The sequence below is a fragment of the Pan troglodytes genome, chromosome 21, assembly GCF_028858775.2.
Source record: "Pan troglodytes isolate AG18354 chromosome 21, NHGRI_mPanTro3-v2.0_pri, whole genome shotgun sequence".
NCBI lineage: Eukaryota > Metazoa > Chordata > Mammalia > Primates > Hominidae > Pan > Pan troglodytes.
In genome coordinates, this window is record NC_072419.2 from 26,760,846 (window position 1) to 26,772,992 (window position 12,147).

The 12,147-nt window shown below is 43.8% G+C and overlaps 1 protein-coding gene across 18 annotated transcripts in view; it reads left to right on the forward strand.

Annotated features, from left to right (window-relative positions):
* The window catches only part of CFAP61 (cilia and flagella associated protein 61), a 306,350-nt gene that overhangs the window by 178,180 nt on the left and 116,023 nt on the right, over positions 1–12,147 (forward strand). Inside the window, exon 19 of one of the 18 annotated variants that reach the window (XM_016937540.3) lies at positions 2,817–2,897. The exons of the other annotated variants lie outside the window; for them this stretch is intronic. Coding sequence (XP_016793029.2) covers position 2,817 — 1 coding nt within the window. The 3' untranslated portion in view covers positions 2,818–2,897. Of the gene's footprint in view, positions 1–2,816; positions 2,898–12,147 lie in introns of those variants that run through there. 18 annotated transcript variants of the gene reach the window in all.

Consider the following 12,147-nt stretch of genomic DNA (forward strand, 5'->3'; position numbering starts at 1 on the left):
CCTCGAAAACTTTTGAACAGCAAGTTTTATGCAACCATTTTTGAATGATGAATTATTAAGGTGGAGCTGTGAAATTATAGCAGTTAAGAAGTTATCATAAACAGGTCTTAAATCTTAATTTAGCTATATACTTAGTCATAATGTTTTATTTAAATGATTACATTGAGACATATAGAAGTAATTTTCTTTTTGTGGAGTCAACTTAGATCTAATAAAGACAAGTATAAATTTTGATGTAAGTATTGGGTCGATTAAATTTCCCAATCAAACAGAGCTTTTTAAAGCATTCTAAAATACTCATAATTCTCTATCATCATTACACAGATTATGTACACTAAAAATAGACTGGTATCAGTTTACGGATCTCTAATCCTTAAGAGAGGAAATAGTTTTCTCATTATTTTCTCTAATTATTTTAAGTCAGCAATCACCATGGTAACCTACTGCGTATTTTACTTTCCCAGTTTAACTGCCATTTGAACTTAATTTTATACATGATTTGAGCTGAAATGAAGAAATACAGTTTTCACCCAACACTGACCACCAATGAGGATTGAATCTGCATTTTGGAAGCAAAATTTAGGAGAATCAGCCTCCTTGTAGTCTTTTTTTGTTTGTTTTTGTTTTTGTTTTGAGACAGAGTCTCACTCTGTTGCCCAGGCTGGAGTGTATGGAGCAATCTCGGCTCACTACAACCTCCGCCTCCCCCCAGGTTCAAGTGATTCTCTTGCCTCAGCCTCCCAAGTAGCTGGTACTACAGGTGCAAGCCACCACGCCCGACTCATTTTTGTATTTTCAGTAGAGATTGGGTTTCACCATGTTGGCTGGCTGGTCTCGAACTCCTGGCCTCAAGTGACCTGCCTGCCTTAGCCTCCCAAAGTGCTAGGATTATGGGCAGGGGCCACAGCGCCCTGCTGCCTCCTTGTAGTCTTGAGCTGCATTGTCAGACTCAGCAGGGGCATCATCGTTCCTGGAAAATCCACTCGAGGCTCAGGACAGTAACCTCTTTCTCCAGAAAATCTGGTAATTCTGTCATCTGACAACAAAACAAACACAACTTTGTTCTTGTATTATTTCCATGCAAGAAATTATAAAACACATTTGGTCTCCTCTTCAAAGGACACCAAAAGCAGTTTGTGTAAATTCCTTTCCTTTCTTCCCCAAGTGCTGAGGTGCTACTGGGAGAGCTGAAGTGCTTTGCCCAAACTCACTACCTGATATTCCCTAGGATGTAAGCTCCATGTGATGAGGCAATACGGTGGTGGTGTTCTGACTTTTTATTTTTTTAAGTATGCTATTTTATCTGCTAGCTGTGTGCAGTTAATCTGCACAGACACGTCTCCTTGTCTGTGGTTGTCAGGCCTGAGTCCTGCGTCTTGTCCTTCCTAGGAGGAGCCTGTTGGGCCCTCCAGCACTGGGAGACATGCGTGGCAGGCATTTTCCTGGGGTGTCCCAGGATCCCAGTCTTTTACTTCCCCTGCTGTCCTCCGTGCCCTCCTGCTCCTGGCCCTGGTGATCCCCAGCAGAGCCGAGGAGCCAGTGGCCCTGCTCTCAGAGGCTTCTACAGTCTCCCTCGGCCCTGCGGGAGACCTCCAGGGGTGGAGATGGGCAGGGGTGTAGCGTCATCCAGGGTGGGGTGGGCTCAGCTAATTGGTTCCCTCCCCCCTTGTCTGGTGCACTTGGCCTCTGAGGGGAGCCCAGGAGGAAAGGACCCAGCCTTCTTTCCTGTCACCTGCCCAGCCAGCACAGGAGCATGTGTGTTTGTGGCAAGGATCAGGAGCTGGGCAGGGCAAGGCTAGGGCTGTGGGGTGGTGCTCTTGCATTGCAGGGCATTGAGGAAGAAAACACCAGCTTGTACTATGGGGTAGAGGGCCGTGAATTGGAGGGGAAAGAACAGATCTTAAGACTGTGTGTTCTTCATAATGCCCAAGACATTTAAGTGATAGACTTGGATTATTTTTAAATGACTGTTCTTGTGATTGGTGGGTTGTGTTCATTTGGCCACCCTGTTCTTTGGGACTGAAAGTTCCTGGCTCGGACACTATGATGTCACATGTGCATTTTCCTTCTCGGTGCTTCCATTAATAAGACTATTTAAAACCTCCAACCACTGGAGAAAGCAGAAAGAGCTTGGCCTCAGCCGGTAGCCCACCTCTGCTGCCAAGCAGTGTTGCAGCCCTGAGGGAGGAACTGTCCTCATCCGTGCTGAAGGAGAGTCCCAGCAGGGGCCCCCAGGTCCTGCCAGCCCGAAGGCGCCACCACGGTAGAAACTCCACAAACCCTATCAGGGTGAGATCTGTAAAGTGAACTCACTATAAAGTGAACTCCTACCAAGTCTAGCATTGCTGAACTCCTCAACTGCAGTGCTTTGACTCTTTCAGGTTTCCACAAAGATATTCCAGAATCATTTTTTTAATTACGTAAATGCTATAGCAAAATAGAAAAAAAAAAGAAGAAGAAGAAGAAGAGAAGGAGCCGGAACCAGGTGTATGCACCTCTCTTCTGTTTCTGCATCCTTTCACTCCTGGTGAGGCGCGTGGACCAGCAGCATTGATATCACCTGTGCGTTCGTTAGAAATGCAGAACCTCAGGCCCTGCCCCAGTGTCCCAAACAGGTTTTTTTCCAGAATTAGGCAGAACAGCATCTTGACTGTCTCCTGGGCCTGCGTTCATGGAGCTGAGGCAGTTGCTGTCCTCTTCTGTTTCAGCACGAGTCTCTATGCTTCAGTGTTTTATAGTATTTACTCCTAATTATGGGAAAGTTCCTTTTTAATCCATTATTTTTAACTCTTTCCTAATTTAATCCCGACGTAAAGAATCTTTTGAAGAGCCTGTAATGGCACTAGAAAAATGCCTACTGGAGTCATGGATGACAGTGACTGAAAGCAGCCCAGCCGGTGTCCCCGCGACCCTCCGTGTGACTAGAGAGAAACACTGATTCATGGGAAGCACCGATGGGCACTGGAAAGCCCGGGTTCCCCTTGTCTTCCACTTCCACCACTCAGAAGAGTTTTCTCGAAAACTGACCAAATCATCCCAGCAAAAGATGCAGCCTCAGACTTTCAGCCTAGACACTGATCCCCTCATCTGGTTGAATGTGTCGAGGTGACTAAGAATAGCTTGGACCAAGCAGGGCACGTTTCTAAAGCTGCAATTGTGGCAATGACCACAACTCCTGTTATCGGGCCGTGCAGTTCCGCACAATATCCGGCACAGCTGTGGGCTCTGGCAGCAGCCAGCCTAGCGCTGGCGGCTTAATTAGGCTTTTTATCTTTACATTTGTCTGAGGACATCTGAAACCTTCAGTGTGGCCTGTCACTAATTAGGTGACTAATTAAATAGTCAGTGCTTCCTTGCTGATCTCAGAGCTCAACCGCAATGGACAGGTTTGTGATTGTGACTGCCCGTCCTGTCGGTCTCTGCACGTGTGCGCCTCGCAATTGCCCTGTTCATTGCGCTGTGCAAAAACGGCATGGGAGCGAGGCCCAGGGCATGTGCAGGGCCGCCCTCCGATGTGCCCAAGCAGCAGGCAGCACGGACATCCACAGGGGGGCATATGGGAGATGGACATCCACAGGGCATACGGGACATCAGTTCTGGTGCAGAGGCTGGTCTGGTGGCCAGAGCAGAGGGGACGGTGGAAGGAGCTTTACCTGCCAGGCTCAGAGTCTCAGTCTCCCCAGGCAGCAAGAGTTGACATTCTGCCACCAGAGAATAAGGATCCAGAACTCACCCTGGTGTCACTAATCACAATGGGGTTTCCTATTCGACTCCAATATTTAAATGTAATTAATGTTAAATAAAAGCACCTTCATTTACTGAAATCATTCACCCCTGCTCGTTTCAGTATAACTTATCTCCTCATACCCACATTAGAGACTCCCAGAACAAAAGTAAAGCAATCCACTTTGAGCAACATTAGGCCTTTTCGACGGGGGAAGATCAGCTTATTGTCCTTTTTTTGTGGGTGCTTTGTGATTCTTTGGCATTAAAGGTAAGTAGGAAATGCATTTTTCATGATCACACAAAGCACAAACCATGTACCTGGATCTGAGTCGTACACCCGCCTCCTCAGTCTTCATCATTTGTTATTGGATGATTTTCAAATAATGACATTGGTACCTGTCTTGGTTTGCATTCTTTCAAACCAAGCTGAAAACAAAGCATTTGGATACAAGTAGTTTATTTGGGAGTGATCCTAGGGAACTGCCTGAGAGCAGGGCTGTGTGACAGGGAAGTGAGGATAGCCACAAAGCCAAAAGACACCCTTGCCAGTGGGTCCCCACTGTGGACATCTGAGGTCAGAGAATGGCCGTGGGCAGAGAGAGGCAGACAGGAGACCCCTTGCAGGTGAGTAGGTGGGTCAGGGTGAGGTGAGTAGGCCCCAGCACTATCTCTGGAGTGCCCTTATGGTCCCTTAGTTTGCTTAGTTTGTTCTGTTCTTCCTTGTTAATATTCTTGAAGTTGCCTTTTACTGAAACTTTGGCATAGACGATGATGGAGAAGAAGCAAGGGTTAGGTAAGAAGGCTGTGGGGAGAGGATTTTGTGGGTTTCTTGCAGTTCTAAAGAGGACACAGGTGTACTATCAGAAAGTTTTGCTGGAAAAGAGATGGCATTTAAGGACCTTGTCTTAGCAAATACTTTATTTCTACTTTGGGATGGAGATAAGGTTAGAATCAGTAGTTTTTGAAACATAGTCTGTGGCCCAGCACCATCAGCATTACCTGGGAAGCTGTCAGAGGTGGGGATACTTAGGCCCCACTCTCCAGGGACTGAATCTGAAACCTGGGGGTAGGGCCAGGCTCTGCTTTCCCAGCCCTCCAGGGAAGGCGGCAGGTCGAGGAAGTCAGAAGCAACGGTGGAGTGGAGAGGGCCCAGGAGAGTGATTCCAAAACGCAGAACTTCAGTCTCCTCACCTGTGCTGCAGGGAAGGCACCCAGAATCCCTCCTCACACACCAGCCTGAGCATACAGTCAGGTAGCAAATGTCAAGCATCTGTCCAAAGGCCTAGTGCTGACACTTGTTAGACGGACACCTCCCCACTAATTAAATTTGCATGTCTAGATCCCCATGGAAGCCTGCGTTGACTTTCAAAGGCGGGAAGTGGCTGGGGAGCTGGAGTCTCCTCCACGTGGGGGATGCCCTCTTCCCCGAGGACTGGGGGAGCCGGAGGTGCTTCCCACCCGCAGCTGCATCTGACTCCTGGTGAGACGTTCCCTGGAGTCTGCAGAACATCCTCCTAAGAGACTCATGTCTCTCAGATATTTAATGGGATCATAAACTTCCTTCATAGAAACTTACATTAAACTCTCCCCTCCTTTCTTGAGACTCCCAAACTCTCAGGAGCCTCTCAGTTTTCTCCTCCTTGAACAGAGGCTCTCAAAGTGCCGTCCCTGGCCCAGCAGTATGGACATCACTTGGGAACTGTTAGAAATGCAGATTTTCAGGCCCCACCCAGACCTCCTGCATCAGAAACACTCAGGGAATCGGGCCCAGCAATGTGTGTCTTCACGAGACCTGCAGGGACGCACTCGGCCAATGCCACCAGGCCGATGTGGTCTTTACCCTTCCTGCACCATCCTCCCATCCCACTTTTCTCATGGGCAGCCTCACTCCCAAAAAAGCAAAGGCATCATACACCCTCAGCTGTGCACCCTTTCCCACTTCCTCAGCTCTGCACCTGCCAGCCACTTTATTTCCTCCCTGCGGAGGGAGGATTAGGGCCGTAATTCTTTTATCTTGGCGCACATAAAATGATGCACAAGAGGATTGAGGGAATAAGGACATATCAAACTGCCCCCCAACTTACAGCATTTGATGTTGGGTGGAAATTTGGAAGGGAAGCCCAGAAAGAGCCCCGCCGGAAAACACAGGCATGAGGGCCCTCCAGTAGAGGTGACAGGTGGTCCTCGTTGCTGGGGAGTGGGAAGACCGTGAGCCTCTGTGTGAGACCCAGAGCAGGCAAAGCCATCTATGCAGCAGATGGCTTCTGGAGACCAGGTTTCTCTCTAAGTGTACTTCTCTGAAGATAATGCCTTTCAAACAGATAATCCAACACTTACCAGTATAGTAAGACATAGGCTTGAAAAAAATGGTTTGAATTCTCCTTTTTATTTTAAGAACTTGTGGTGGAGGAAAATGTTGTGAATCACCTTTTGAGATTTTAGGGTTAATATTAAGTAACTGTTTCTATAAGCAACAGATTGCAAAAGTTCCAGGCTCTACAATTCTGCACATCACAGCCACTTGGATAGGGATGGGGAGGGTTGTACAAATACAGTTTCCTGGGACCCTGTTCCTGGAGTTACAATTCAGTAGGCCTGGGGTGGGTTTCAGGAATATGTACAGTATTTTTAATAGAATCCCCAGGTAATTGCAACATGCAGGTGGGTTTAGGAGCCATTTTTGTAGACATTTGCTCAAAATTGGCAGTCTCATCTATAAGGAAGCCTATTTCCCCCTGTAATTGCTCATCGTAACTAACTTGTTTTTATGGGCTTGTTTTCCAAACCACATTTTCTAATTCTTAGTGAATCATATAACTTCTAAGTCACATCATTACTTTGGGGCTTACCAGGCCTAATTTTTAAGTTATTATTAACATTATATAGCTGAACCCATATTAATAGTATTAACATGCTAAATTGGACCTAGCAGAAAGCATTTCACGAAGTCTCATGCTTAAACTATCACCATTAAGAAGGAAGGCCCAAGAAGAAACCTGCCCATGTGGTGTTAATAAAGCCTTGCTAATAGCCAGCATTTGCCCAAAACACAAAGCTCTTCTTCATCCTCCCCAACCAGAAGTGATCCCACTGGATTTTGAATTCCCATAATGCTCCATGATTCCATCCTTGAGGAACAAATTGATTTGTGTCTTGTATTTTGCCACCTCTCGTGTGCAAGGGCTTTCTGGCTTGTCTTTGATAGCTGCCATCTTGGTATTTACATCTGGTATGTGCTCAGTATATATAAACATATGCTTAAAGTATAAATGTATAATGTTTTTACTTCCTAGACATAGATAAAAACATCATTAATCATTTCCCCTAAATTATAAAGGAAAGCTCAATTTCATTTTCATCTGTTTTGCCAGAACTCCCAAATTTTATTCTTATCTTTTCAATTGACATTTCAAGAATGGCATGCATTTTCGTTTTTTCAGTAAGGATTTATGTGTTTATTTGGTGATACATAAGTTTTTTATCTGAGATCCTGAACTTCTACCTAGCCCCTTATCCTGGCCACCATGCCCCTCCCCTGCCAGGTCCCCAAGGACTCCAGAGAGCACCCGGGGCCCTCCAGGCAGACACTTCTACCTTAGTGTCGGGTCCAGTGTTGAGTCACACCCAGACTCAGGGTACCTTACGAGACTTGCTCCTTGCCCCGTTTCTCCAGGTCGCATCCTAATTCCTATAGGAGCTCCAGGACCAGGGAGCTCTGACCCACCCAAGGTGGAGCTGGGCAAGATGGCACCCAAGAGAAGAGAGAAGTAGGGTCAGGGAGAGAGCTTGTAAGCTCTGTCTCACCCCACGAACTGCCCACTCCCTTCTAGATGTGTTCAGAATCCTCCATCCCACACCTCCTCTGTGGCTCTCTCTCTTCGGTCTCCCCCTGGAGGTCAGAGTGTGTCATGACCAACAACTTTGTGGCCATGGATGCAGCTGCCGTTTAATTTTTACTAACAACAAAAATGGATTGAGTACTATTAACACACTCGAACAAATACCCCATAACTCCTTAATATCATCTAATACCAGTCCGTGTGCAGTTTTCCCAGTGGTCTTAAAATTGTTCTTTTACAGTTAGTTGGTTTGGATAAGGATGCAAACCAGGTCCAAATACTGCATTTGGTTAATGTGCCCCTGAAATCTCTTTAATACTTAACAGTTTCCTGCACCTTCCCCGTTTTCTGAAATTCATTTTCTTGTTAGGTTCTTGCATGTTAGAGAATTTAAGATGAAATAATACAATGTGTGGTGTTTACTCCAACCACTACAGTGTTGGTGAGTATTTTCAAAGCAGCACAATATTAGTCATTGCTAAGCTTTTTTCACCTCGTGTATATTTAAAATCCTCCAAAATAAAAAAATTTTTTTAAATAAACAAATTAAATTAATGGCTCAGGACCTTGTCCAAAAGTCTCTTATGATTTAAACAGAAAAAAATATTGCTAAAGAAAGTTAAATTTTTTTCAGGGAAAAACTCGTAGATTCTCTTAATCTGCTGTGTACTTAACCATAAATATTTTGTGTGGATTTGTTTTGCCTCTGATATTGGAAGTTCACAGAGCTCCCAACTTCTAAACTCCATCTATAGTATTTTATGGCATGTGTTGTTGTTAAGACTGAATTAAATCTGAGTTATTTTTTAACTAGTAGAATATGTAGATAGGTTAAATATCTATCATGAGCTAGGATTTATTTTCATTGGCAAATATTTTTGTCACTGTTTTGAACCATTCAGAAAGCAGAGGTTTTAGTAAATTAAATTGAAACATTTAGATCGATGTGGGATAATAATTTTTTCTCAACATTATCTATTTGTTCAAATAACAGCATTAATTAAAGCAGTTAATTAAATCACTTGCTTTGGTTGCCTTTGCTATGCCTGCACCCTGCAGACACACACAGCACACACAAAATCAGCTAGAAAATAACTAGCGATCGCCTAGCAGGCCGACATGTATCTACTGCCCAGAAGGGTAAGCAACATGAAAAGTTTTATGTTTCTTTTATCATGTTCACAATAAATTGGCAATGTGACCCTCTTTATTTGAAGGATAAGGATGTTTAGACCTAATTTTGTAGCTGTCCTCCTGAAGCATGGAATGAAACACAATACCTTTTACTTATTTCCCTGGATACCCTAATCCCTCCCTGCTTTACAAGTATCTTTGAGCTGTTCCTCCCTTTGTATCCACAGCAACGTGAAATCCCCACTGGAATTATTTGCTGTGAAAATGCAGGTGCCCTTGTTTAATGTTTCATTGGCTTGAGCACTTAACTTGAAACTTTTTTTTTTTTTCATGATATGGTGACCTTTGATTTTGGAGCTGAGGGCTCACGGTGATGTTAGATATTGTTTATATACATTAAGCCAACACCATTAGATTTGAGCTTTATCTGTGGTTCTGCTGTTCCTGCCATTTCATCGAATGCATGCCCAAATCCAAGCTGTACTCCGTGACCCACTGTTCTATTTGAAGGAACTTTTTGAATATTCATAGGCGATCAAATTAAAAATCAGTCTATTAGACTTATGTATTATAAAGTTCATGACTTTAGACCAATACTCTTACACAGTTATAGATTTAAGAAATTAAATATTTAGACACTGCTAAATCGGATTATAGAGAGAACCATCACAGCAAAAATATGAGGTTGGAGAAAGAAATGAAAATGCTGGTGATATTTTCATATAAAGTCATGAAAGGGCAGGGAACCTTCTCTGAATAGCAAGGAGGTTGATGTTACAAAGAATGTCGGGGAAGTTTGCTTAGGCCCAGCCAGAAGGACCTTTATGCCACACTAGGGAATTTGGGCTGAACAGTTTGGTAATAAAAACATTTACCACTTATTGAAAATGTACTATGCAGAGGCATTATTTTAAGCATTTTACAGACAATGATGCATTTAATCTTCACAGAACTCCTAAGAAGCATTAGGTTCTAGAGCCACAGAGAGGTCAAATAACTTGCAAAGGTCAAAAAGCTAGAAGTGCTAGAGCTGGGAGTCGCACTGAGGCAGTCCGACTTCTGAGACCGGGATCTTAATGAGTCTGATCTGCAGCTACCTTGGTAAAATCTCTACCAAGAACAAAGGTAGGGGTTTTAAAACTGGAAACCGTTGAGATTTTATTTAATTTAAAAAGAGGTTTCCAGTAGCTGTGTGGAAGATGGGCAGAAGAGAGAGACTCAAGCCAGAGAGACAAACCCTGTAGACAAGATGGTGAACTAAGGCAGTGTGTTATAGGAGGGGCGGGTTGTGGGGGCATTCAAGAGATGTGGACAAAGTCAAAGTGATTGGACATGGTGGCCAAAGTGTGTAGTGGGAAGGAGCCTGAGACTGGCTGCCAAATTCCTAGCTCTAGAGGTGGTTAGTTGGCCAAAGCTTTGATGGAGATAGAGGAGGAGTGGGATGAGGCGACCGAGAGCTTTGTTTGGGCACATATTAAATTTGACACCCCCCTGGAGCATGCCAGTTAGGGCTGATAGGCATTTAGAAATTAGATTTAGAGCTCAGAAGAATCACTGTAGTATAGTACATTGTAGTAAATGTGTAAGAGGAAGTCCTGGTGGTGGATAACATCACCCAGGGAAATAGGCATGAAGCTTGCAAGCTTGGCTAGGGAGAAATGGACAAAGGAGGAGGAGCTGGTAAAAAAAGCAGTCATGAAAGCCTCAAGACAGTGTTGTCCCAGACAGGAGGTTCTGTGGCAACAGCTCCTGGGGGAGGCCTCCTGCATGGCCCCAGCTCTCACTGTTTCCTCCACCCCTGCTCCTTTAGGCCCAGGATCAGTGATGGCACCCACTGCTGCTAGACCCTGGGTACTCTCCTTCCCTCTTTGTCCCTGTAACCCTGCATACACAGCTGCCTTCATTCAGTAAGACCTTGTGGAGTCCGCCATCTTTTTTTTTTTTTTTTTTTGCCTGGATCCTGATTAATAAGGATCTTCTCATATCCCCAGCTCATCCTTCCTCCATGAGTCAATGAAAATAGAGACTTCTAATTGCCTCCCAGTATTCATTCTGCACTTGGTGACAAAACCCTGGGAACTGTGGTTCTTTGAAACGTCACTGTGTTTTCTTTGAAAAACTACATTTTCCAGACTCCCTGCTTCTCCCTGGCCATGTCACTGAGTTCTGGCTAGGTAAGCAGAAATGTGGGATTTTCAGGAAGTCTCCTTAATAGTCAGCACTCTCTGCCCATTTCTCCTTCCTCTGCCTGTAATGTGGCTGTGATGGCTGGAGCTCCAGGAGCTACCTTGAACCTGAGGTGACCCTGAAAATGGAAATCACACATGGAGAAGCAGAGAAGCAGGTCATGGGCCCAGCTGCCTAGCTGACTCTGTGGATCCGTCCTATCAGCACGAAACTGGTGATGTCCAGGTGTCTTAAGTATAGTTTTAAGAGAAATTTGCTCTCAGAGGGATTGAGAGAGATCAAAGAGGAACTTGAAGAGAAGATAGGTTTAATGGGGAGACATGTCTCTTCTGACTCAGGGGAATGGAAGAACGCTCTAGACATGGTAAGAAGGAAACATAAAAATGCCTGGTGACCAGTCCCCATTTTCTTTATGACATAGGAGATGTGCTCACCCGAGTATGAGGAAGGGGGATAGTAAGGATAACAAGAGGGGTTACAGTAGAGAACTTGAAGGTTGGAGAAAGGCCCAGAACAGCAACAATGAAGAATGTAAAAAGATTTCAACTTGGGCTAAAGAAAAAGAGTGGAAACCTGTTTTTTAATGTATTAAAATTCAAAAAATGCCTCTATCCCCCAAAAAATCTTTGTACTATATCATTATAGGTTAGGTTTTTTAAAAAACTACTTTGTTGTTTTGGGGAAATTTTAAATTGTACAACAGCGTAATTTAGGATAATGCAATGTGGTAGTTTGGTAATTTATAAATCATTTGATCCATGTTGTTCGATAATTCAAATGATTCAAAACCAAAGGGACAGTCTTTGTAGTAAAAGATGTAGCTGGATAATTATTAAGCCTTCTACTTACATAGAGATGTAAAAAAGGCCTATATATAACTATTATTGGTGTAACATAAACCACATATCTATCATATAGCACCCAAAGCTGGGGTAAATTTTAACTGCTTGTGAGTATAAACACATTATTATTATTATTATTATTATTATTATTAGCATTTTTCATTAAATGGTAATAAATAAGAGACAAGTAATCAGTGTGTACTTGCAGACTGTCAGCCATAAGTAGCTGGGTTAATTGTGACCTTTATGTTATTTGAAGATATTAAAATTTTTTATTCTTATTATTAGAGGATAAGATGCGCTCAGTTTTCTTCTTATCAAATAAGAATATTCATTCTTAAATGACACTCATCCTTAGAGACTTTAAAGCAAAACCTCTCATAATATTGAGCTATTTTTAAATGTCAGGTTCAGTTGAG